Source organism: Trichosurus vulpecula, chromosome 1 (assembly GCF_011100635.1).
Source record: "Trichosurus vulpecula isolate mTriVul1 chromosome 1, mTriVul1.pri, whole genome shotgun sequence".
Classification (NCBI taxonomy): Eukaryota; Metazoa; Chordata; class Mammalia; order Diprotodontia; family Phalangeridae; genus Trichosurus; species Trichosurus vulpecula.
In genome coordinates, this window is record NC_050573.1 from 240502830 (window position 1) to 240528438 (window position 25609).

General features: G+C 40.7%; 1 protein-coding gene and 1 pseudogene across 1 annotated transcript in view; one reads left to right on the forward strand and one right to left on the reverse strand.

Moving 5' to 3' along the window:
* The window catches only part of USP14 (ubiquitin specific peptidase 14), a 35071-nt gene extending 29394 nt beyond the window's left edge, over window positions 1-5677 (reverse strand). The window contains exons 1-2 of the mRNA XM_036765849.1: window positions 4922-5677; window positions 2066-2211 (exon numbers count right to left, since the gene is read on the reverse strand). Coding sequence (XP_036621744.1) covers window positions 2066-2211; window positions 4922-4937 — 162 coding nt within the window. The 5' untranslated portion in view covers window positions 4938-5677. The remainder of the gene's footprint in view (window positions 1-2065; window positions 2212-4921) is intronic.
* A 2-nt stretch (window positions 5678-5679) lies between these two features.
* The window catches only part of LOC118836391, a 50454-nt pseudogene continuing 30524 nt past the window's right edge, over window positions 5680-25609 (forward strand).

The window sequence follows — 25609 nt, forward strand, 5'->3', positions numbered from 1 at the left end:
TTATACTAGTAAGTGGCTCATGTCAACAGGAAAAATAAAAATTAGCATTTAATGAATTGTGCTTATGTGTACTATTCCAAAAGCTATTTAAAAGACTCTGCCTTGAACCTAGAAAATAAAAGTATGGTTCCTCCCCAAATATGTTTAAATTTCTTAAGTATTAAAAGTATACCGCTGAGAGAACCAAGCTGAACACTTTCACATGTTCACAGCATTTATCAAAAAATTAGTCAGTACATATGCTAACACAAAGGGATCTAACGTACAGAAAACATGAGTTAATCTAAGATATTACCCTCAATACTCCTAACTTCCCTCTCAATAATACACCATTATCAAAAAATATATTCAATACCTTCTTGAACTCCTATATTCCCAATAGGAACCACTTAGCCATTAAAAAGTTCTAAGTTTACAGCATGTTGCTTCCTACTACTGTATTTTCTTCAATTGCCTAAGGATATCCACTGCAGTGGTTTGCCATTTTCTTCTCCAATGGGTTAAGGCAAAAGAAGGTTAAATGACTTGCCAAAGGTCACACAGCTACGAAGTGTCTAAAGCCACATTTGAACTCAGAAAGATGAGTTTTCCTGACTCCAGGCCCAGCACCCTATCAACTGTGCCACCTAGTTACCCTATAGGCTATCTAGTTGCCCCTATATAAAGTGCTATGTGTTATGAAGTCATGCATAGTGGATGGAATTAGCTTTATGGTCAGGGGTTCCAGTTCTCTCTCTGACACTTAATGTAAGTACTGGCCACATAACCCTAGGCAAGCCTCTTAACCTCTCAGAGACCCCAAAAGCAACTTGGACTATAAGGTTGCAGATCAGTTGCCAATATGCAATGATAGAAGCAATTTCCTTACTAAGAGTTCTATACACAATAAAATCAAAGGTCCAAATAAACATGTTTCAATTTTTTTTAAGCAGTTTAAATGTATTACCCTTTCATTTAAACCAATTCACTGAAGCTTTACAGCTTTTCATATGAAAAAAATCTGAACTTCTAATATCCAAATGTACTCAGATACTCAGTTTTCCATGTGAATTTGCATTTATTTGCAATGATTTAAGATTTTATTTCGTTCATAGCTTGTTATAAATCACCAAGTGGACTGTAGAATCCTTGAAGAGAAAGTACACCTAATATACTTAAGAAGTGATCCATATTTCTGAACATTACTTTCAAATTTCTTGAGACATCACCATCTCCTCTACTTAAATAACCATGACCACGTAATTTATAGTCAAGTAAGCAAAGATGGCTAACCAACAGCCCAAGAGCTCCATCTGCAATTTATGTGCAGTCCTTGAAAGAAGAATAAAGAGGGGGAAATAAGTACCATTCCATATTACATTTATGCTGACAAAAACATGTGCTCTAAAATAGTTAAAATATTATAACTAACAGGTAAACAAGCTGCAGCATATTACCAACAATGATTTGTTGGTAAGAAGAGACATAAAAATATTTATGACTGGAAAATGAGGTGAGCTGTTCATGTAGTAAAAGGAAGAAATAGCACATATAGACGGTAGTCCAAGTATTGTACTGGTATCAATTAAATATTAAGAGACCTAAAGAATGTCTTCTGGGTACACTGGTTTTCTATGAAGTGTTTAGGGAAGAAAATGGAAATGAATCACAAAGGATAAAAAGGTATGGATGGGTTAGGATATGCATGATAGAGGAAGTCTCATATTGTTCATAGATCTAGCAAAGTACTGCTTGCTCTTTCTCCATGGTCTTGCTGCTGCTGGTCCGAGAAAGGTAAATTAATTTTAATATAAGGCAAAAAACATATTAAAATAACTCTTCCATAAGATACATATGCATTTTAATTTTTTAAAATTACAAAATAATGCTTGTATGGCATATTTGGAATTATCTATAATCTTGTTCATCATCATCATAAATCCAGAATGCAGACTGTACATTTTACATACACATCCAGAATGAAATGTATAAGAAATGCTCATAAATTCCAAAGAAATGTTTGAGTGTTAATAACACTAATAATTGTTACTATGTATTGGGGAAAAAAAGGATCATTGACTTTTACCTTCAGAGTGCCTCCTTTCACCATAACTTTCTGTCTAGCAGGCTGGACTCCAGTCAGTGCAAAAAGCTGAGCCTTGAATACCATGGGAGGTTCGTCAGTATTCAGTTCCACACCATCAAACTTCTCTTTTCCCCATTTTACATTAACTACAAATGAAAACACAATTGTACTGATTCATAATAGCACAGAATTTTGGAGCGAGAAGAAAATTCAAAACCAGACTGCTTAAATAATTTACCCAAGTCCACACAGCTAATTAGCCTATGCCCACATAAACTTTCCAGGGATCCTCAATAAAAGGAATCCTGAGATGAAATAGTTTGAGACCTGCCGGCCTATTTCAAAATCTAAGGCTACTGACTCTTAGTCTTGTACTCTTTCATCAACAGTAAACTGACCTTCTCACAGAACTCAAACCATCATAGTATTTACCATAGAAACTTCTAAAACTCTTGCAAATTATGGTACTTGGAGACAGCAGATATTGTTGGGGGAGTAATCATAAAGGTGAGAAAGAAGGGGTAAAAGTGGAAAACTCTTAGAAGAAAGCAGGTTTTATACAATCATAATACTATATGGTTATTTTAGATCATTAAGTTGTGCAAGCAGAAGGACTGAAGAAAACTCAAATGGTTCATGCCTCTACAAAGTCTGTAAAGCTAAGCTGAGAGTCAGAAGGGTATAAAATCTGACTTGAAAAAAATTTCTCTGAAAGAATGACTTGAAAATGTAAATCTAAAATGACAAAACTATGTACAAAGCAAAAATAGCTGATAAATAAACCAACAAAGAATCATTTATTTTTCAATTGCCAGAGATATACTAGTTTTTCTACAAAATATACTAACTAGTCCCTCAAAAATTCATCCTATGGAGTAGCAGCTGTTTGATTTATTTCATCTTCATGAGAAACTTAAGTTAGAGAATTTTTGTTCATTTCAGTTCCTCTCAGACAAATAATATTTGAAAGTGATTTTATAAAAAAAAAAGCTTGTGTTTACCTCTTTAATTTATATAAACTCAGAATTCTTACTTGACACTGGAATTAGACAGGCTTAAATAGATTTCAAAGCACTGTGAATTGGTAACTAAAATTATTAAATTTAATAAATTAAGAATGCCCTAATTAAAAAGAAAAACAGAAAATAGATTTCCAGCAGTATTAGATTAGTGCACTGGGAAAGCTCTGGACTTGAAATACCAGGGTTAGAAGGGCTTGTAGTCATGGGCAAAAGTCTTGTTTCTGAGCCTCAGTTTGCTAAAATTATCATCTTTTTCACAGACTGTTGTGATGCTTAAATAAGATCTTGTATATAAAGTTTCAAGAGCAAATAAGATGTCAGTTTTTATTATTACCTTTTCAACACCTTCCAACATATGTGATACCACTAGCACTTTTAGGTCTATGTGAGCTACATACAATACACAGAAATTAGTGACATAGGGAAGGAACTGGTGAATCTCTACTATTTAAGGTAAAAGGTTCTAGTCCCCCAACAGTCACTCTCTAAAGAGAATGACAATCTTCACCATAAAAGTATCCTAAGATGCTGCCAGATCCACCGGATCAGCAAATCTTTGACAACGTGGAGATTTAAATTATTATAGTAAAGAAGGGGTTCCTAAAAAGTCCAAAGAAATACAGTTTAGTGATTCAATAAGAAAGTTGAGCTCCTAGTCAGGAAGACCTGGATTCAAATCCTAATCTGGCTTGGAGGCAGCGGTGACTAAATATAGCACTGAAGTCTGGGAGATAGAAGACCTGCGCTCAAATCCGGCCTCAGACACTAACTGTGTGACCCTGGCAAGTCATAATTTCTGTCCCCCTCTGCTTCCTCAACCTGTAGAATGGGGATCGTGAGGGCACCTACATCTGAAGAGTTGTCATGAGGATCAAATGAAATATGTAAAGCTCCTGGCATACAGTGAACACTTATCAATGCTTATTTACTTCCTACCTCACAACCTTTTCCAGCTTCAGCTGCCTCATCTGTAAAATAAGGGATGGGGGGGCTTGACCTCTAAGGTCCCTCTAAATCTAGTGTCCTCTGATCTAACATTCTCAAAATTGAGGCCGGAATCTTAAAATTCAAATTGATGTGCCATTAGGACTGAAGATAATCATAAGGAAGCCCCAGGAACATTTTTTTTTTGCTGCCATTTTAAATTAAGCTTGTTTTGCACCTGCCAAGATAAACGTTACATCTGACAAAAAAATAACTTATCACTTGTCACCAGTTCCTAGGAGCATGGTTTTCCTGAAGTGACAATTGCCATCTCCCAGTAAGGCCTGACCAATGACCAGAGGAAGATTAGAAATTGAGAAATGGAGTAGGAACTGTTATCGTTGGGGGTCTGAAGACCGCCCCAAGAAGGGCTGCTGGGGCGGGGGTACAAAAAGGGCACAGCCAGATACCCAGCGGCCACGGCACGCCCTGCCGGCCCGCCGGCCCCGAGCTCACGCCGCCGGACCGGATACAATCCGATGCTGCCGCCGCGCTCCCTCCGCACCGGCCTTGGGTGGTGTGAGTGTGGGTGGTGTGGCTGTGTGCGCGCGTGTCTGTGTGCTGTGACAAACGTCAAGGAGCGTTCTGCAAAGTCACCTCGCTGGGGAGGCCGAGGCCCGCTCCCTCCCCACCTCGGCCTCATTCTCCCCGCCCCCACCCCCAGGCCAGGGCCCGGACCAGCTGCCTAGGCCCCGTACAGAGGAGAGGAGGCCCTGGGCACGGGCAGCTGCACTCGTCTCCCCCACCCCGGAGTCCGGGCTTAGCCGGGCCTCCGCCCGAGGGAGGCCTAGTGCCCTGGGGAGCCGCCTCGGGGAGGAGGCGAAGGGAAGAGGCCCCGGCGGGAGCTCACCTGAGAAGAGCGGCATGGCTGAGGGAAGCGGCGGCACAGGAAGGCCGGGACCGGAGGCTACTGAGGAGGGGAAGGAAAACGAGGAGGACAGGCTGCGGCGGTGGCGCCTGGGGCTGGGCTTGAGATCCGGCGGCTGCAGCAGCGGCGGCGACGGCGGCGGCTCCGGCGCGACTCTTGAGTCTCATTCAAACCGGCCACTGACGATGACGCAGCAACACGCCGTTCGCCAGGCCTAGGGAGGGGAGGGGAGAAGGAGACGGAGACAAGGGAGGGGGAGGAAAGAGAGGAGAGGGGAAGGGTGGGGGAAGGAGTGAGTCAGAGGGGAGGGATGGAGAAGAAGGCAGGGCGGAGAGAAGCGGACGGAAGGGGAGGGGAGAAAAGAGTAAGAGGCGGGGAAGGGTTAAGAAGAGGAAGGCCGAAGAGGAGAGCGATTGGGGAAGGGAGGAAGGGGTGTTAGAGGCAACGGGAGTTGGAGGAATAAACTGGCTACGAAGGGTCGGGGAGGGAGAGAGAAATAGGAGGGGTGGAGGAAGGACGGAGATCACTAGGAATGGGAAGGGGGGGGAGGGAGGGAGGGAAGGAGCGGGATGGGGAAAGAGAAGTAAAAAAGGGGAAGGGGAGGGTGGAAGGAAGGAGCCGAGTGGGACGGGACGGGACGGGGCGGGGCGGGACGGGACGGGACTGGACGGGACAGGCCTGGGGCCGCGGGTCGCTCGGGGGTGCTAGCGCGCGTGCGCGCGTACGTACGTGCGTAGTGCATGAACGAGCAAGGCGCGCTCGGAAGCCCCAGCGTGGCCCACTGCGCGTCCCGAGCCTTCCCGAGCCCTCCCTCCCTCCCTGTGGCGTCAGGCAGTTTGGTCGCACCGAGGCCGAGTGTGGCTGTAGTCGTTCGAGTCTTGAGCTCGGATCGGGAGTTTTTATACATCCTCATCTTCCACTTTGTCGCAGTGGGTCAGCCATCAGTAGTGCCCCCTTCTCATTTTGACTCTTCCGTCCCTATAAGTGTCACCCACTGGCCCTCACAGGCGGGTCTTTGGGGACCCTCCGTGGGTGTTCTTTTGTGGAGCGTAAGAATTTGGAAGGGACCTAGGAGGGGCGTCAAGTAGAGATCCCGCGAGTTGGCCACCTCTCCCCCTGTAGGTGTCACCACCACCCCACCCCATCCCCTACAACTGTGAGCTTCATGAAGCCGGTCTGTATCCTGCTTAGACTTAAGTTCACGACACAAAAGACATGCTTTTTTATCGGCAGTGTCCCGTGCATGGCATGCACTCTCCTCACCTCTGCCTCGTAGAACCCCGGGTTTTCTTCAAAATTCGGCATAAATACCAATCTATACCCAAAGTCTTTCCTGATCCTCTCCAATCAAGCCACCCTTTGACCGAATTGATTTTTCAGGTCTGTCACATTTACATCAAGTATCTTATGTGTACATCACTACATGATTGCTCCCTCATTACAGTGTAACCGTGTCTTTTCATTTCTTTGCATCCCCAGCACACAGCTTGGCGCTGAGTAAGAGCTAAATGATGCTTCTTGGCGGACAGTGGCTCCCTATTACCTCCAGGATCAAATTTAAATTTCTCTGTTGGGCTTGTAAGGCTCTTCCCTACCCTTCCTACTTTTCTAGTCTCCTTACATTTTGTTCTGTGGTCTAACTATATACCAGCATATTCTTTGCTTTTGCAAGTAACTGTACCATAAGCTTGAAATCTTCTCCCTCTTGGCATGTCTGACTTCTTTCAAGACTCAGCTCGAATGCCACCTTTTACATGTCCTGGATGCCACTTGAGCCATTCCCTCTACAATTAACCTTCCTTCTATGTATGTATCTTTTTATTTACGTGAATATGAGTACCCTTTGTGAGCAAGAACTGTTTTTGTTTTTTGTCTTGTATCCATAGAATTTTTTTTTTGTATCCATAGAATTTAACTGTGCTGTGATTGATTGAATGATTAGGAGTCATTTGAAATCAATTGGATTGAGTGGAAGTCAATTGGAATCAATAATTGATTGAATGATGGGAACTGACCCTCTTGGTTCCTCCCTCCATCAGATTACCTTGTATTTTTTGTCTACACTTACAGTTAATTATGAGATGGTAAAGAATGTAATTGACTATATTGATGAACTTCTCCAGGCACCCAAATTTTGCCTCAGTTTTCCACAAGACCTCACAACTGACAGTATCAAAGGCCTTTGTCAGATCAAGGAATGTTGTGTACATTATTCTGCTCCTGGCGTTTTTCTCAGGTTGTCAGGAAGCAAACACCATATCAACTGTTCTTTGGCTCTTTCTGAAGCCACACTGGCTTCATTGTGGAGCCACACTGGCTCAGGTGGATTGTCATCTTCCAGGTGACGAATCAGCATATTAAGGAGGACTCTGGCAAGGGAGAGAATTACCCCTGTAATTGTCACAGGACTATCTATTTTCTTTACCTTTATAGAGATGGGCAGTGGAGTCATCCTTGAATTCCTGGGGGATAACTTCTTGCCATATAACCTGGAAATTTTACATCAGCTTTTGTGTGAGCAGTGGACCCCATCTTGTAAATCTCAGCTAGAATAGAATCAGCACCAGATGCTTTGCCACAGGAGAGGAGCCTAATGGCGTTCAAAACCTCTTCAGTTGGATATTTGGCTAGGGAAGGATTGACTTCAAACTGAGGTAAATGGTCAGTGGCTTCAGCATTGATTGACGACTCCTGTTGAAAACACTATGCAAGTGTTCAGCCCATCTCTTCAGAATCATGTCCTTATCACTAACCAATGTGGCTCCATCAGCACTGAGTAGTTGAGATGCACCATAGTTCTTTGGGCCATATATAATCTTAAGGGCATCATAAAAGCACTTTGGATTATTACTATCTTTGTAAAACTGAATTTCATCTGCCATCTTATTGAGCACATCTCTCTGAGATTTGCTTGCACTTTACTTTTGATGAGGTTAAGTGCTGCCTTCTTAGAAATGGATAAACTATCCTGCTGGTAAACCCTGTGTAGTTCTTATTTTTCTTTTAGTAGCTTCTGAATTTCCCCATCATTTTCATCAAACCAATCTTGATGTTTCTGAGTATTCTACCCCAGATGAATAAATGCAATGCCATACACCATATCTCTGAAAGCTGCCCACTCCTTTTCTGCTCCACTGTTGCCAACCATATGTTGGCTCATTTTTCCCTCCAAGTTAGCAACAAACTGTTCCTACTTGGAGAATCACTCCAATCTATTGGCATGAAGTCTTTTGGTAGGCATCTTACCTTGGGGCTGCCACTTTTGTTGAATTTGAATATTTAGCTTGGAGAGGATGTTTATGATCAGTCCATCACTCTGTACCATACATCGCCTTATCACTCTCACATCCTGTCTGTCTCTTCTCCATACAATCACATAATCTGTTAAATACCAATGTTTGCTACGAGGGCGCATCCGTGAAGTTTTATTGCATTTAGGTAAATGGAAGACAGTATTGGTGATGAGAAAGTCATGAGATGAAGTATTCAGTAGTAAGTGAGCATTGCTGTTGCTGTTTCCTACTCTGTTCTTCCCAAGGACTCCCTAACATGTGTGGTAGTCCGTGCCTACTCTTGCATTAAAGTTACCCAGAATTATAAGCTTGCCCCCCTTTTAGCACATTGATGATGATGGTCTACAGGTCTTCACAAAATTTTTCTTTGATCTCATCAGGGTTCATCATGGTGAGAACATATGCACTGATAATGGTGGCCTGGCACTTTCATACAAGTGGCAATCACATTGTCATGAGACTGTCATTTACTCCTTTTGGTAGGCACACAACCTTGACTAGGTTAGTTCTGATGGCAAAACCTACACCAGCTTCACTGCATTCCCTTTCACTACAGCCACTCCAGAAAAAAACATGTATCCAGCTCTGACTTTGGGAGGCTGGTCTTCGTTTGCCAACCTTGTTTCACTCAAGGCTGCTATTTGGATGTGATACATGCTCAGTTCTCTTGCAACAAGAGCTATTCATCTTTCAGGTCTACTGGATATCATATTGTCCATAAGTGTGCACACATTCCATGTATCAATGGTGAATGAAATCATCTTTGCAAAAGTTTTTGTACCTTTCTTTGTGTTTCAATCACCCTTTGAACCAGAGACTTTACTACTGGGCTTATACTCCAAGAAAGTCATCAATAAGAAAAAAGTCCCAATATACTTCAAAATATTTATAAAAGCACTTTTTGTTATAGCCAAGAATTGGAAACAAAGTATATGCCCACCAGTTGGGGAGTTGCTAAACAAATTGTGGTACATGAATGTAATTGAATTATTCCTATGCTCTAAGAAATGATGTGGAAATGACACCAAAAAAATCGAAAGTAAATATAACAAAATATAAAGATTAAGTGGGACACAAATGTAGATAGGAAGACATTTCCAACCTATCTTCCTGGAGGTGGGAGGTCCACAGGTGCTACACATTGCACGTGTGTTCATACCTTTTCAATGGGGGGATTTTTTTAAACTCTAGGAACTGAGAGGTCAAAAGGAATTAATTAGCAAAAAGGATCCCTGGAAGGCTGTGGAGGAAGAAACAGGGTGGGGGGAGGGGAATACATTCCTTTAATATGCAAGTTGTTAGCCGTTTAACTCTTAAGTTTTAAGGTAAAAAGCAGCTGGGAAAAGAGAAATTTGATAAGTATAATACTCTCTTTTCATTTACTTAAAATGTTTGAGGTATATTGGGTCAAGATTAGGAAAGAGATTGAAGTTGGAATGCAGAGGGTAAAATGTTTCAGTAAAATTGGGAAAGAGAGATAGAAGCTGGAGATAGGGGTTTGGGTGGGGGTAGAATGGCAGCTGAGTCCAGGCGCTCTTAGCTGCCACATGCTCTTGGCCACCCCCTTCCCACCCTCCACATTGGAAGATTGTGGGTGGGTCAATCAGAGATCGAATTGTATAATTCTTAGACCCTTTAGCAATTGAGAAAAATCCTTTCTCAAATTATGTGAGGCAGAAAATACTTTAGAGGATTTTTTTAAGAGTCCAAAAGGTTTGGTTTTTGTGTTGTTTTTTTTTTTTTGGCTTGGAAGGGAAGTGACTGAACCCCCCTCAAAATCCTTAGGCATTTTGTTAATTGGCAGTATGTATAAAATGAGGATTGGAGAAAGCAGGGGGCCAAATTCAAATGGCTAGGCAAATTTTCCTAATACTTGGGCCAGAGGTAGTGGGTAGCTCAGAAGAAGAGCTGTTGAGTGTTAAATAAAATGTATTTAAGGGAATACACAAATACCAGAAGTAATAGGATCAATAATTTCTATATGTGATAATCTAAAAATGTAATTGCAACCATCTTATTTCCAAATTTTAGAGTTCTCTAGGCTTAAATTTGAGGGACCCTTGTGAGGTCTAAATTTTGTTACATATATATATATATATATATATATATATGAATTGGTCTTTTGAAAAAAGGTGTGATAAAAATGTGATAATTTGAAACTGTTGTGTTTGGTCACAAGTAACATTACTTTTAATATGCATCCATCTAATTTGATGGGTAATTTCAAACTTTTTTAAAATACATAAAAATGTTTAAGGCATTAAATTTGTATGGTTTACTATCAGAGAAAAATGCTGAATGGGTTAAAAAGCTATTATTGTTCGGTTAAAATTGCTTTGCTATCATTTAATAGCATTTGTAAGATTATTAATTAATACTTTGTGAGAATCTCCTGTTGTAATTGGTATATACAAGAGATTTTGTGAGTAGAAAATCTGGAAATTTTATGTTATCTAGAAATTCTGTAATAACAAAGAACTGAGTTGTTATAATACTTTGAAAAATATAGGGGTGTGATTTTCAAGCCTGTGTAATCTAAAGATACATTTATATATGTTAATCTGGAGGTTTATGGACTAATTTGTGATGGCACTTTGGGAATTTGTGAATGAATCCTAACGTCTAAAGATTATTTTTGCTTTAAGGAGAGGAGAGAAACATATCATTTTAGAGCTGTCCAAATGATTTTCTTCATGCAAGCTTAGTGACAATCCCTTTTAATATCAGGATAAATTTTAGACTGTTTTTAAAGAAGGGAAAATACTCTTAGAAAAATGTTTTGTAAAAATCTTTTGTATAATTTTTAGAAGGCCTGCTGAATTTCCATTTGTCAGCTAATTTGTTGCAGTTCAAACCTACTGTGAATTTCCCAAGTTTCAGGTGAGAACCTTATATTTGGGGAATTAATGCTTGTATAGCAGTTTCTATAGAGGCCTTGAGGGGAGGGGCAGCAGTACTGGGATTTAAGTTTTACTAAGAAAGAGAACAGCCGGGGTCAGAAGCCATCAGACCGCCAAACCTGGCTTTTTAAGGTCAGCAAAAGTGATGGGTTTTTAGGATTATTAGTGAAAATTGCAATCCGATATAAAAGAACCCAACCTCAGGGGGAGATGATATAATGCTGCCTACAATCAAGAATGAGTAGTTAGTGATAAAAGGAAAGGTATATACCTACAGACCTAGACGGTTTTATGGGGAGAAATGGAAAATTGGATTAATGTAAAGTCTTGCTGTTTTTAATCAAATGACTGGGTACATTGGTACTTTTGTATAGGCATATGAAAGATAATATTCTTTCTAAATATTAATGAGAATAATTTGGACAAAGGGAAAAGAAGTTTGTGAGATAAGAATACAAATGTAAGGTTGAATAATTATCCCATAGACTAAGGCTGGGATTTAAAGTTACTTTGTATCTATTTGGAATAAGGTCCTTACATGTTTTAAAAGTGATATAAGAGCAATTGGGTATTAATGCAAATGGCGTAATTAATTGCTGGAACTAAATCAGACATTTTCGTTTTGGAGAAAAGAATTTCAGTGCAAATTTCTTAGAGGTAACTTATGGGATACTTTTGCATTAATAGAAAAGTCAGTTTCATTCAAAGTTTGTTACTATTGTGGAACTACTGTCTTTATACTGTGTGTTCTTTGGCACAAACATGTTTTATTATAAGCAACTTATTGATATGCATTGTTTTGGAATTAATTACTTACGTATCCTCCCAAGTCTTTTATGTTGACTGGAGTAAAAGTCAGTCTCTTATAAGTAAATTCATCTCTATAGCTATTGAACTCAAGGGTAGAAAGCTCCTACCTGCAAGGTGTTGTTACTTATATTTACATGTATAGAGTTGGATCCTCAATAGCATCTGATCCTCCTAAAGGAATTGGAATCAGAATGGAAACTTTTGAGAAAATAACAAGGTCAGAAAATCCTGTATGTCAAAAGTAAATAATAGCATCATAGGGCTCTTGGTTTCTTCCCTTGTCACTTGTATTGTTCCTTCTATTTGAACCCTGTATATCAAACTTGTCTGTCAGATTTGTGTCTTTTAAACTATTGGCTGTCCACCTGCAGATGGTCATGCAACAAAGATTCCTGTTCCACACTCTTCTTATCCCCTGGATGCTGCTTCAGCCTCATTTTACTCCCCTCCATACCCCCACCGAGTCAGGGACAGCTCCCTTGTCTCTCTCTCAGAAAACATTTGGATGGAAAGTGAGGAAGACAGGAATGCTAAGGCAGATGAAGCAAGCGGGAGGAAAGATGTGATTAAAGCCCCTCACCTTGGGGACTTGCCTGTGTGCTTTCTAGCTATGCTGGGTTCTGGGCCGCACTGTGAACCACTTCTTTTTCTAACCCACTGATTCCAGATTCCCACCCTATGCCTAGGGTTAGGCCTGCTTCCTTAGAACTGGAAGCCTAATGCCTCAATTCAAATAGAGGACTGTGGGGCAGGGCAGAGTGCAGGATTGCTGGGTATGTCACCATCATTCCCAGGATACTAGCTTACTCCCCATAGCTTTCCCCCTATTCCCTGGAAACTCTGCATGGAATTTATCCTTTGAGCTGTGGATATAGGTGGAACAAATACCAAAGAAGAATGGCTTGTGCTCAAGGGACATCACAGGCAGCCTCTTGGATGCAAGACATCCACTCCTGCCTGGTATCTCCCCCTACCTCTTCCTGGGGGTCGTGGTTGCTTCCCCTGCTTTCACCCATTCTAAAAGATAAAGTTAATGTTTGACCCTATCATATTTCATTTCTCTCAGATCAGGCATAATGAGGGAGGAATAGAAAAATGGTGGAGAAACTCATGCAAATGTGTTAGAGTAATAACTTATGATCTTAATGGAAAGATTTTATGAATAAAGGAGGAAATGCATGCAAGCTATTTAGAGCTAGCTTTAAGGATGTTCCTTAAGCAATGTGAGATTATAGTTCTATCTTAAACTGGTTATTGGAACTTCCTATTCAAAGACTTAAATGGGACTCTTAACTGGCTGTTTTTCTGAGTCTAACTCCAGGTGTAATATCAAGGAAGGCTGACCCAAGATGCCAGTGGCCCCGTGAAGAGCAGGTGTGATTTAATGGTAAAGTTAAGAGGGCAACTGTTCAGCATGTGCTGAGGTGGGACTGTCTTGACTTCCTTAACTGAAACTTGGCAGACTAAGCCTGGCTCAATGCAGCTTGCAGTTTGACACAACTTCTGCCTGGAGTTGACAGGAAGCTGGGGAAAATATGGTCCCATTACTCTAAGTCCCTAATCTCTTGGTGGCAAATTTCTATAATCAGAAGGTTTTGTAAGTACAGTAACGCATCTGTTTAAATAATTGATTATGGAACATCTTAGATTGCTGTAGGACTGGGACTAGTGTTCCTGTGTGCGGTCCTGTATAAGTTAGGGTTCTTTAATTCTTGGTGGTGGTATGGAGACAATTAGGTCAAGGGCTTGTGAGGATATTATTTGGTTAATATCAAGCTTGTCTAAAGTTTTGTTACAATTAGTAATGTTAAAAGAAGAATGGCTTGTGGTTTATTTTGTAAATGCCATCAGAGAAACATGGCATGACTAAAAGTTTATGATGTTATCTGTACTGTGTTAAGATTGATTATTTGATATATTTGTGTATGTACTGGAGCCTGTTGTTGATTTCTTAGTGAAATCTCATCCTCCTGGTAAGGAAATTAATAATGAATTAATGTAAAATATTAAAAAAAACTGGGTTCTGATTTGAATTTCTTAAACAAGACAGTTGGTCAAGGTGCCAATTTTGAAAGTGTAAAATGATTAGGGTATAGATGTTAGAGATGGTAGTTTAAAATTGTGCTAGGGTAACTTTTGTAGGAGAATGGAAGGAGAGTTGGTTCCTACAAGAAGACAAGAAGAAGATGCTGAGATGCTATGGATATAGGTGGAACAAATACCAAGGACCAGAAGACTTCCCTGATGTTGTTCCCTGCCAGACAGCCTTATGGGAAGAGACTTTTGAATCTTACAGTGACAATTGCATTATTGTTTTCTTTTGGGTCTCTGTATCTGTATTTACAAAGGGCACTGCCCCCTTTGATTTGTCAATGCAACGATCAACCTTTACTTCTTCCCATATTTCCAAAAGGGACAATAGTTAAGGGGAAAAATTCAGATGAGAAAGAGAGTAAGGGAGTATTAAAGATATGGAAACAAAAAATTTTGAATAAAAGAGGAGGAGGGGAGCAAGCCCAAAAAGGATAGTGGGGATGCAAGCATGATGGAAGAAACAATGTGATATGAAAGTGTGACAAGTGAAGAAGATAGGCCAGTGGATAATTTATATCCGCAGTGGTGTGTGACGTCTTAAAATAGTATGAAATGAGAGGGAGGATTGAGTGGGGAATAATTCTTGTGAAGACTTCACAGACAGAGAAAATACAAAAATTACTTTTTTATTTCTGGAATAAGCAGGGGCATTGAGATGATGGGATGGACTTGGGATTTAACCTTGTAGGAATGTGATTACCTAACTCTCAGGAATTCGGAGCCTGGGACAATAAGTATCTCCCCCCCCCCCCCCCCCCGCCCCGAGGTGTTACCAAATGAGGACAAAAAGGACCACATACTGGTTGTTCGTTCCCTGCTCCAGGAAGCCCCCTCCCTCTTTCCTCATTCCTTCTCTTTACTTTAGCCATATTATTGCCACATCAGCAACTACTTACTTAATAAGGAGATATATTTTGGATTGGCTATACTCGATTTCCTGCTTCTTTGTTTAGCTTTTTGAGCCTAGATTGTAAGCCCGCCTCCCAACCAATGTAGAGGAGGGATAGTGGTGGGTGGGAGTTCTTTTGCAACAGGATATATGTTGGTGCTTTGCCTTTGTGGTACACCTCCTAGTCTGTCCTAGTGGAAGCGACACCCTTTTCTCACAAGTTGAATAAAATACTTTCTGTTCCTCCTCAAGACACCTCTTTGTTTTATGAATTTTTATTTCATATTGATAGGGGTCTTGTACCCCACACAGTAATTATTATTGAGTGAAGGTCTACTCAGTATATTATTTTGATCAACAAAAAGTCTAACAGTTTTTAAATTTTTACTGATTGCTTCAATATGTGTATTTCTATATCTAGGATCATATAAATTAAAGCTATAAGTAACCTTAGGGCAGGAAATTGAATCCTACAGAGTTTAAGTGATTTGTCGAGATCAGTCACACAGATAGTAAAATAACAGAGCATGATATTTTGGGATTTGGGGCCTAAATTTTTTTTAATTATTTCTATTATTTCCTTTTTCAAAAAGCTGGGAGAATTTACCTTTTGTTGTGTGTTTAAATAACTCTAGAAAAACAGGCTTTCAAAAAGCCTATTATGTTTCAAATGGAGCTCCTTGACTACCCTTTAAACCCAAATCAATCTGGCTCTCATTGAATGGCTAAAAATAGTCCCCAGCTCAAGTCTTTGTGCCTCATTTTTTTAGATTTTGATGGCTTAGAATGAGTGTAAATAGCAATTGTTTTCTGTTCTGGCCAGAAACTCTAAGAGTCTTCCCTTCCCAGATTGATAGTTTTGTGATGGTAAATTGGGCCATCTTTTGCCTCAATTCTTACCTAGCCCTTAGTCATTGAATGAATGTTGCCTCAGATAAGCTGAGATCTGGGAAAGACCTTATTAGAAAGGCCAAGGTCACCCATTCATCTGGGCCATCACCAGTTGTCTTGGCTTTTGTCTTGCCCCTGGACTTGGATGACTCTGAAGGTAAAAGCAAGGCTGAGGACTTTTTGCAACTCTGTCTCATTTAAATCCAATTGGTGCACAGGTCAAGACATCAAACATTTGTCCTCTTTGAGAACAAAGGATAAATGACAGAGATAGGATTAAAATCTGATTTCAAGTATAATGTTCTTTCTGCTATTCACTGAATCAAGGTTGACCTCTATTTTTACATAGATACCTACATTAGTGGACAAAGACATTCTTTTATACCCCCTAGCTTAGTTGAAAGACAACTGTGTGACTGGATGAGAGGAACTTCCCTCCAGGGAGTAACAGAATCCTGCAGAAAAAGCCACGCCACCAGTGATTAGGAAAAGCAATAAGTAGATAAACTAAAGCAATACCCAATATCACCTCCCAAAAAACACAGAGGGAAGGCAACTTTTATGCTTAGGACTGTAAGTGGCTATGAATTTAATTTTATCTTTGCTCTTTAATTTGATCTTTGGAACATATTGATAATTTTCTAAGGTTTCTATTTTGGGCTTTTTTTGTATATCATTTTTTATTGGATATCATTCTCGTGGTTCTGATCATTCTACATCAATTTATACAAGTCTTCTTAGGTTTCTTTCAAACTATCCCATTCATAATTTCTTATAGCACAATAGTATTTTTTTTTTGCTTTCTTTCAATAAAACTGTTTTATTGTTTTATAATTGTCATTTTTATTTTTCAAGTAACAAGTTTTTTTTTAAATAAATCTGTCTTTTCCTCACTCCCCCCCCACAAACAAACTGGGAAAATTTTTAAAATCCCTCAATAAATATATACATAGTCGAGTAAAATAAACTCCTACATTAGCTGTGTCCAAAACTACCTGTGTCTTTTGAATGAGTAACATGTTTTATCTTCATTCTTTGGTGCTCATGGTCTATCTGACATGATAAGCATAAGCATAGCTCTAACCCTAGGCCCCTTTTAGTTTATGTTCTGTGTTAGTGATGGGGTGTTTGGTTGCTTGTGCTTGGGCCCTAATTCTAACAGCACATTTCTCCTTAACCTCAGCTTGGGTACCTGTGCCTGGACCCCAATTCCAAAACCACATCCCGTTCTAAAATCACATCTCTCCTTAGGCGTAAAGTACTTTCTCAGGCAGTCCCTCTCCAGTTCAAGGGCAGCATGCCCTAGCAAAATACTTATCTCTCCTCCTGACACAGTAGGCCAGCTGTGCCCACCTACAGAATTTATTGGTTCAACTCCCTGTGTATTGCTAATTGGCTGTGCACTGGGCCATAACGCTATTTACTGCTTACTGACATTACTGATATGTATCCTAGACATAGTCAAATGTATACTCCCTTACATTCATCTTGTCTAACAAGACATTTGTTGGAAGCAACCTGGATATTTCCAGTCAGCCCTGACCATTAGTTGACTTAGTGAGGTTTCATGGTCAAAACCATACCTCCTTGTAGCCCCCACCTTGGGCTGTTTCCCAGTGAATTCTGGGTAAAATGCCTGCGCAGTAGATACTAAATGTGCATGTTCTTTTAAGAACTAACCACTCCTTAACCACTCCCTAATCCCACCCCAAAACAACTAATCAACACACTTGGCACATGTTTCCCCCCATAATGCCCTATGTAAGATATAATTGTGTCCCCTTTTAGATTGCAGGTTCCCTAAGAACTCTTCCCTGCTGTAAAGCATAATAAATCTTTGCCACCTTGACTTAAAGAATGCTTGAGATCGTGAATTCATTCCAAATGGCTCAACCCTCTCCAGTACTCAGGTCCTTGAGGGGTACGCCCCCTCAACGACCCCATCCGGGAACTCCAGTCTTGGGATTCCTGGACCTCGTCTCCCCAACCCTCAACATTTCGACAAAATGAGGCATTCATTGAATGCCTCAGTGAGTCATGAAACAAGGAGTCTTGTGAATATTTTCTTCAGTGGTCTTTTGGACCTCCTTTTCCATTTGGGTAATTCTGCCTTTCAAGGTATTCTTCTCCTCATTGGCTTTTTGGAGTTCTTTTGCCATTTGAGTTAGTCTATTTTTTAAAGTGTTGTTTTCTTCAATATTTTTTCAGTATTTTTTTGGCTTTCCTTTAGCAAGTCATTGACTTGTTTTTCATGGTTTTCTCGCATCATTCTCATTTTTCTTCCCAATTTTTCCTCTACTTCTCTAACTTGCTTTTCCAAATCCTTTTTGAGCTCTTCCATGGCTTGAGACCAGTTCATGTTTTTCTTGGAGGCTTTTGATGTAGGCTCTTTGACTTCGTTGACTTCTTCTGGCTGTATGTTTTGGTCTTCTTTGTCACCAAAGAAAGATTCCAAAGTCTGAGACTGAATCTGAGTGCGTTTTCACTTCCTGGCCATGTTCCCAGCCAACTTACTTGACCCTTGAGTTTTTTGTTGGGGTATGACTGCTTGTAGAGCAAAGTGTACTTTGTTCCAAGCTTGAGGGGATGTGCTGTTGATTTCAGAGCTATTTCTATACAGCCAGCTCTGCCACACCAGCATTCCTCCTTCCTCAAGAACCACCAACCTGGACCTGATGCAAATCTTAAGCAGGCTCTGCACTCCTGCTCTGATCTGCCACTTAATTCCTCCCACCAGGTGGGCCTGGGGCTGGAAGTAACTGCAGCTGTAGTTCTTTAGCTGCACCTGCCCCGCTGCCCCTGGGGCAGTGGCCTAACCAACAGCTCTGTCCCCTGCAGCTTTTCCCACTAACCTTCTCTGTTGTCTTTGGTGTTTGTGGGTTGAGAAGTCTAGTAACTGCCACAGCTCACTGATTCAGGGCTCTAGGGCCTGTTCTGCCCGGCTCCCTGTCTGGTTGGTCCTGCTACCACCCACGCCGAGCTCTGCTCCGCTCCCTGCGCAATAGGCCTCATCTAGCAACCATCCAGGCTGTCCTGGGCTGGATCCCTGCTTCCCTCTGCTATTTTGTGGGTTCTGCAGTTCTAGAATTTGTTCAGAGCCATTTTTTATAGGTTTTTGGAGGGACGTGGTGGGGAGCTCACTTCAAGTCCCTGCTTTCCAGCCACCTGGAGGCTTATGAATAGCAAAGCACATTTTACTATGCCCTAAGGAGCCATTGCTCAAGGCTTTCAAATTTATGTTTGAACTTCTTCAACTACCTCAGTTCCAAGGCAGAGGGAATATCCTAAAAGCCTGCTCTGTCAGGGCAGGGGGTCATCAAAGCCCTCCTCCAAAGGCCTCCAAGACTCTTCCAGTAAACATCTTAAATGAAACAATGTCCAAAACCAAACTCATTATCTTCCCCCCTAAATTCTCCCCTATTCCTATTACAAAAGTCAACACCATCCTCCCAGTCTTTCAGGTTCATAACCTAGGAATCATCCTGGATTCCTCACTGTCTCGCACCTCATCCCTATCCCACCCATATCCAATCTGATTTCATTTTTGCAATTTCTTTTAAATACATCCCCTTCTCTCCTCTTATCACCTTTACTTTCCCTCTACAATCATCTGTCCTCGAAAATTGTGATTGGTCATTACATTGATCAGAGTACTAAATTCTTTCAAACTTATTTGTCTTTCAGTATTATTGTTATTGTATATCATTCTCCTGGTTCTGATCATTCTACATAAATTTATACAAGTCTTGGGTTTCTTTCAAACTATCCCATTCATAATTTCTTATAGCACAATAGTATTCAATTACATCTACATGCCATAGTTTGTTCAGCTATCCTTCAAAGGATGGGTACTCCTTTTGCTTCCAATTCTTTGGTACTACTAAAAGAGCTTCTACAAATATTTTTCTACATATCCATCCTTTGGGGACTTTTATTTCTGATTTTTGATGACCTTGATGTATATGCCTACCACCAAGATCTCTGAATCAAAGAGTGTGGCAATTTTTTTTTTTAGCATAACTCCATTGCTTTCCAAAATGCTTAGACTAATTCACAGGGGCTGTTCTTTTTATACTGAGATAACAAAGGATTGCAGCCTCTTAAAACTGTATCAGTCTAGGCTAATCAAATCCCAAGCACATCCAATTATAGTTGTCCCTTCCACATTGCATGGTGCCCCCACAATCTGGAAAATCCTCATAAAACTTTTCAACCCTCCCTTTGTACTAGAGAAATCTTAATTTTTTTCTTTTTCTTTTATAGAGTGTTTACAGTAGCTTATTGTGAAATTTGGGTTAAGTATTTGGTCATAATCTCTGTGTTGTCTGTTGGACTTCATGTTTCACCTATGGCTCCTTCAAAAATCCAAAAAAAATTCCCATTTAATTTCTTATGCTGACCCTTGATATATTGAAACTGCAATGGATAACTATATTTCAATCACAAGTAAGCAAGATAAAGCTCAGCACATTGGTTGGAGAAAATCCTTGGTGTCAGGAGCTATACTCATAAATTTCTTCTGGGGGAAAGATTCAATCTAACCAGCATGCATTGCCAGAAATCCAGAGAGATCTCATTTATGTATGGAAAAAGCACTACGTATAACAAGGCTTTCCCCCCGACCTATAGCATGGGAGTGGTGTTGTGTGGCTCCAAGGGAAGCAGAATACACATCTCTAGCCTCTTCTCTCCTGACCATTCTCCAAGGGAGACTTTCATTCTTGCCAGAAGAGAAAACAGGAGGTTAGAGCCAGAAACCATTCTCCTCCCTTCAGAGATAGAGGGTACCCAGCTAGAACTATATCTACCTGCTCCCTCACATATTGTTAGTCTAAGACATATAAGGTTCAATCAACTTCTGATTGCTGTTTCTCATTTTGGGGATGGAGAGTGAGACCCTAAGCTCTGTATTAAGGTTTTCTCACCAAATACCACTTCCACAATGAACACACCTAATGAATAGCAAAGAAAGCCATTTATCCAAATCATAGCAAAACAGAAATCAGAGAAGATATACATAGGAGGATATATGCCAGTTAATACAGAGCAAAGGAGCTTTGCCATTGGGAAAGAAGTAACTCAGCTCAAACAAGAGTCTCAAATCTAACTTGGTAGGGAAACTCCCTAAAGTCTCTTGTATAGCAAGCTGGCAATAGGGACATGATGGAGACTGCCAATTCCTTTCATGTCTATCCAGTCTTTTCCTTCAGCAACCCGAAGTGGGTTGGCTTCTCCCACCTTCCCTCTCCAAGCTGAAAGCCCAGGGCACCTGAAGTGACTCAATGTTCAAAGAAGACTAAAGAAGGCTGGTGCTCTCTTGCCCCTCCCCTCACCAGGGCAGGGCATTCATCTCCACCAATGAGGAGAGAGTCCCATGCCAAAAAAATTCACCATAATTTACTTAAGAGGAATCTACTGAAGAATGTGAGAGGCCATTGGTGAAACGCAACCCATATACCAAGACCATGTAGCAGTGAAAGACTGCCAAAGCCATGTTAAGAGCTATCAAATTAAAAAACAAAACGAGAATTCGACAACACTGAAAAAGACTATCAAGAGGAGGTAGAAAGTGGGCAGATCAGATGAGAAGACTTTTAAGAGGAAAAAAACCTTTAGGAGATAAGATTATTGTTTATCCTTCATTATGGAGGAGAATCATGACGTTGTGGAGGGGATGCCATGACATGCAAGTGAATTGGATTTAAGTGAAGGAAGGTTGTGCAAAGTCACCAGCCTCACTTTCTCCTCCAGAGCCATCTGGGTCCAGTGGCCAGACACACATCAGGACAACTGGAGATGGGTACAGATGTGGTGGAAGACCTTGCTTGGCCTTTTAAAGCTAAGGTCTTTAGCAGGTCTAAGTTTGACTACGGTAATGCCCATTCAGTGATTAAGGCTAGGCAAATAAATAAATAAATGAGGCAAAAAATGGCCTCTTCAACCTAATCCAGAGGAAAAAAAATCAAATTGGGAGAAGAAGACCCTCAGGTTTCATGGCCAAAATAGAACAATTCTTATTTACATTCACTCTGAGTCAATCAGGGCCCAACAATGACCAAGTAGGGATTGGCCTTGGACTTATCGTTGGCCAATCAGTGAGAGTCAGGGAAAGAAACAAAGAAGGAAGGAAAGAAAGAGTTGTTTTTGTTTGTCCATTCTCTTGAAGGGGACCATGACATCATGGAGGTGAGTGCCCTGCCCCCAGTAAGATTATAGAGACAAAAAAGAAAGGATACCTACAGAAGGAAGACATAAGGCCAAGAAGAAGCACACTACATAAATTCAATATATCAATTAACAATGGGGTCACAATCCAGTAAATAAACATGGATTGTAGATTTTTTGAATTTTGAAAGACCAGATAAGAAGACATCTAATGATCGTAGCTAGCATGTATATAGCACTTAAAGTTTGTAAAGCACTTTACGAATATGATGTCATTTAATCCTCACAACAACCCTAGGTTGCTACTATTACCCCCATTTTGTTGTGTTTGTCCTTACCCCGTTTTATAGTAGAGGAAATAGGCAGACAGCTTTAGTTGATGAGCTGAGGCAGACGGAAGTGCTCAAGGCAAAAGAAGCAAGCAGATGCATAATGTGAGATATGAAATTAGATGCAGGATGTGACCAGCCAGAAAAGTGGTCAAAGAAGACTATGCATTGAAGCCCCCCACCATAGACTTACCTGTGTGCTTTCACAAAGCACCCCCTTACCTGATAAATTCCAGAACAATTCTCCCCCTCCTCCTTTCCTATTCTCTTTGCTTATCTGTATGGACTAAGTGACAATCTGGAGTAGTCCTCCCCTTATAGTTCTTATTCTCCTTGCTTATCTGTATGATAAAAGCACCTCCAGATTACCTTAAATCCCAGGCATTCCCTATCCCCCCAAGTTGTATTTAAACCAGACTTTTAATGTGGCCAATCGCTTCTGCCTCCTACAGGAATGGTCACCGCCTCCCTTAGGGGAGCAGGGCCAGCCACCTATGCTCTGTCCTACTCGTGGATTAGAGCCCCGTTGGCACTCTGCCTCCAATGTGGAAGCAAGCCCACTTGGAAGCATTACCCCAATAAATGCCTTTCTTTAAGTTGGAGACCATCTTAGTGAATTTGAATTCTTTGAAGACACTAGGACCCACCTGTCTATTTCTCATCATTTCAGGTAGCACCCTAACATTCTTGGGGTGTACCCTGAACTCATCAATAGGAAAACAGCCATGAGACAGGGAGCATAAGCAAAGAATCTGCACCAGGGCGCTCAAATTAGTGACCTGGGAAGACATTGCATAATGCATCCAAAAATATCATGGCTTAGGACATAAACAGGATATTAAATTAATGTGCTTTGAATTAACAGCTTTTTTTGCAGCAAGGAAACCTCAGAACTCCAAGAGATAACTCCCTATTTCCCTATAATTATGGATTTTTCCTTTAAAAGGCATAAGTGACTATTTTTCCTTTTAAATAGACTTTTGTCTATATGTTTTTATGTTGCCTAAATTCTATTCCCCAGCCCCTTTTCCAGAGAGCTATCCCTTATAACAAATGTTTTGAAAAGACAGGAAGAGAAAAAAATTCAATAAACCAATCAGTTCATAGGATTTAAAAAGGAGCAGGCCCCCTTGTGTGCATCACCCCAATATATACTTTTCTTTAAGTTGGAGGCTGCCCAAGAGAATTTGAATTATTTCGAGACACTAGAACCGACACATCTATTCTTCATTATTTCAGGTGGCACCCCAGCATTCTTGGGGTGCACCCTGAACTCATCATAGTGACTTGCCCGGAGTCATACAGGTAGTAACCATTTGAGGCTGTATTTGAACTTAGTCTTCCTCATTCCAGGGCCACCCCTTGATCCACTGCACTACCAAGCTGCCTCTGTGATTGGGGAATAATTGAAGATAAAAATGAATAAGAAAGGGTTCAAATAAATGATAAAATGATAAATTTAGAATAAAGTAGATTTTATTTTTTAAATCATTACTGCCATTGTTCACCATGAATAACTTGCTAATAACATGTTCCAACTTCCATATATTTGTTTGAATTTTTCACATCTTATATTTCATGGTGGTATACTTTAATAAAATTGAATATAAACTCCTTTGGCATTTAAAGCTCTTTATAAATTGGCTCTCTCCTATATTCCCAGTCTTTCTCCAAACTTTCCTCCACTCACTCTAGAGTTGAGCTACACTAATGTCATTGCTTTAGCCCTCTCCCACCTCTGTGCCCTTGACCTGGAGTACTCTACCTCCTTACATATGCCTCTTAGAATCTCTGGTTTCCTTCAAAACTTAGCTCAACCACAACCTTCTACAGGAAGCCTTTCCAAGTGCTTCCAATGGCTAGTACCTTCCCCTCTAAGGTTTCCTTGTTTCTACTCTCTTTTTGTCTTGTATGTACCTATTGATGTTCATACCTCTATATGGATCCTGATTATTTATCTCTGCCAACATGAGGTAAACTCCCTGGCTGGCAGGGACTGGTTTTGCTTTTTCGTGTGTGTCCCCAAAACTTACTATAGTTCCTGACACATAGTAGATAAAAGCTTTGAAACACAGTGTAGCACAGTGCATAGAGAGCTAACCTGTTGAGTCAGGACATGGATTCATGCTCTCTCTTTGATGCTACTTACTGAGCAACTGGACCAGCCTCATGGCCCCCAACAACTCTCTAAACTTCTTATGGCTCCAGGAAACTTTCTAAGATATTAAAACATAATTGTAAATAAGGTTCTGATATGCACAAGTAGTGGGAGTTTCTACCAGGAGCTCCCCACACTGAATGAAATGACAGGTTTCTCAAAACAACAACTTGAATAAAAGTGTAAGATGGGGAGGCAGGAAAAGACTTCTCTAGCATCTCCTTTCTCTGACTGATGGGGTGCTTGGGTGCTGTAACAACAATGCTGCTTGCAGCTGCTGTGGAAGTGTAAGCCCAATAACACCAGTACATAGGAGGGCTGCTAGCACAGGTTCTTTCATCTGCTTTTCTTAAGAAAGCAACTTTAAGAGGTTTACGATCTCACTTTAATGACACATATATCGTTCACTTAGTTCAGGGGAAAAAGTCAGCACCCTGAACTTCAGAGCAAATACAAACTGAAATTACAAGCAGAAATTATATAAACAGAGCAAACAACACAAATCAGCAGACAGGGCTTCTAACTGTCCATAATTACCAGAGAGAGAAGCACCAACATCTGGGTTTTCAAAGCCTGGGGGCTCCTAAAGGCTACCCAGAGTCTCATCTGACCAAATCACACAAATATTCTTCCAGTGAGTGAGCCCCCAAAGCAAAATGCTAACCTCAGAGTACATATACACTTCTTCAGGCTCAGCCCACAGAGGATGTCACAACCATATGACTCAAACTCATGTGCCTTAGGCTTTCTTGTGACTTAAACAGGTCATCAAAGACTCTTGATTCAAACAAAGGCAAGACTCAATGGCACTTGATTGCCTTAGTACTGAGAAGTACTCCAAAAGAAAAAAAGCAAAAAGTCCCACTTTGCTTTCTATTACAGGTGCTTATGCTTGGACCCCAATTTTAAGATCACATTTCTCCCTAGCTTCAAAACACTATCCCTGACACTATTCCTAGCAACCCAAAGACACTATTCCTAGCAATAATTTATGAATGGCCCCCAGTAAGACAAACTACCTTTCCCCGCAATAACTCATGAGTAGGCCCCAGTAAAACAAACTATCTTTCCCCATCATAAGAACAAGCTGACCTCTGAAGAAATTATCTTATAAAAACAGGACTATCTTGTAACCATAGAA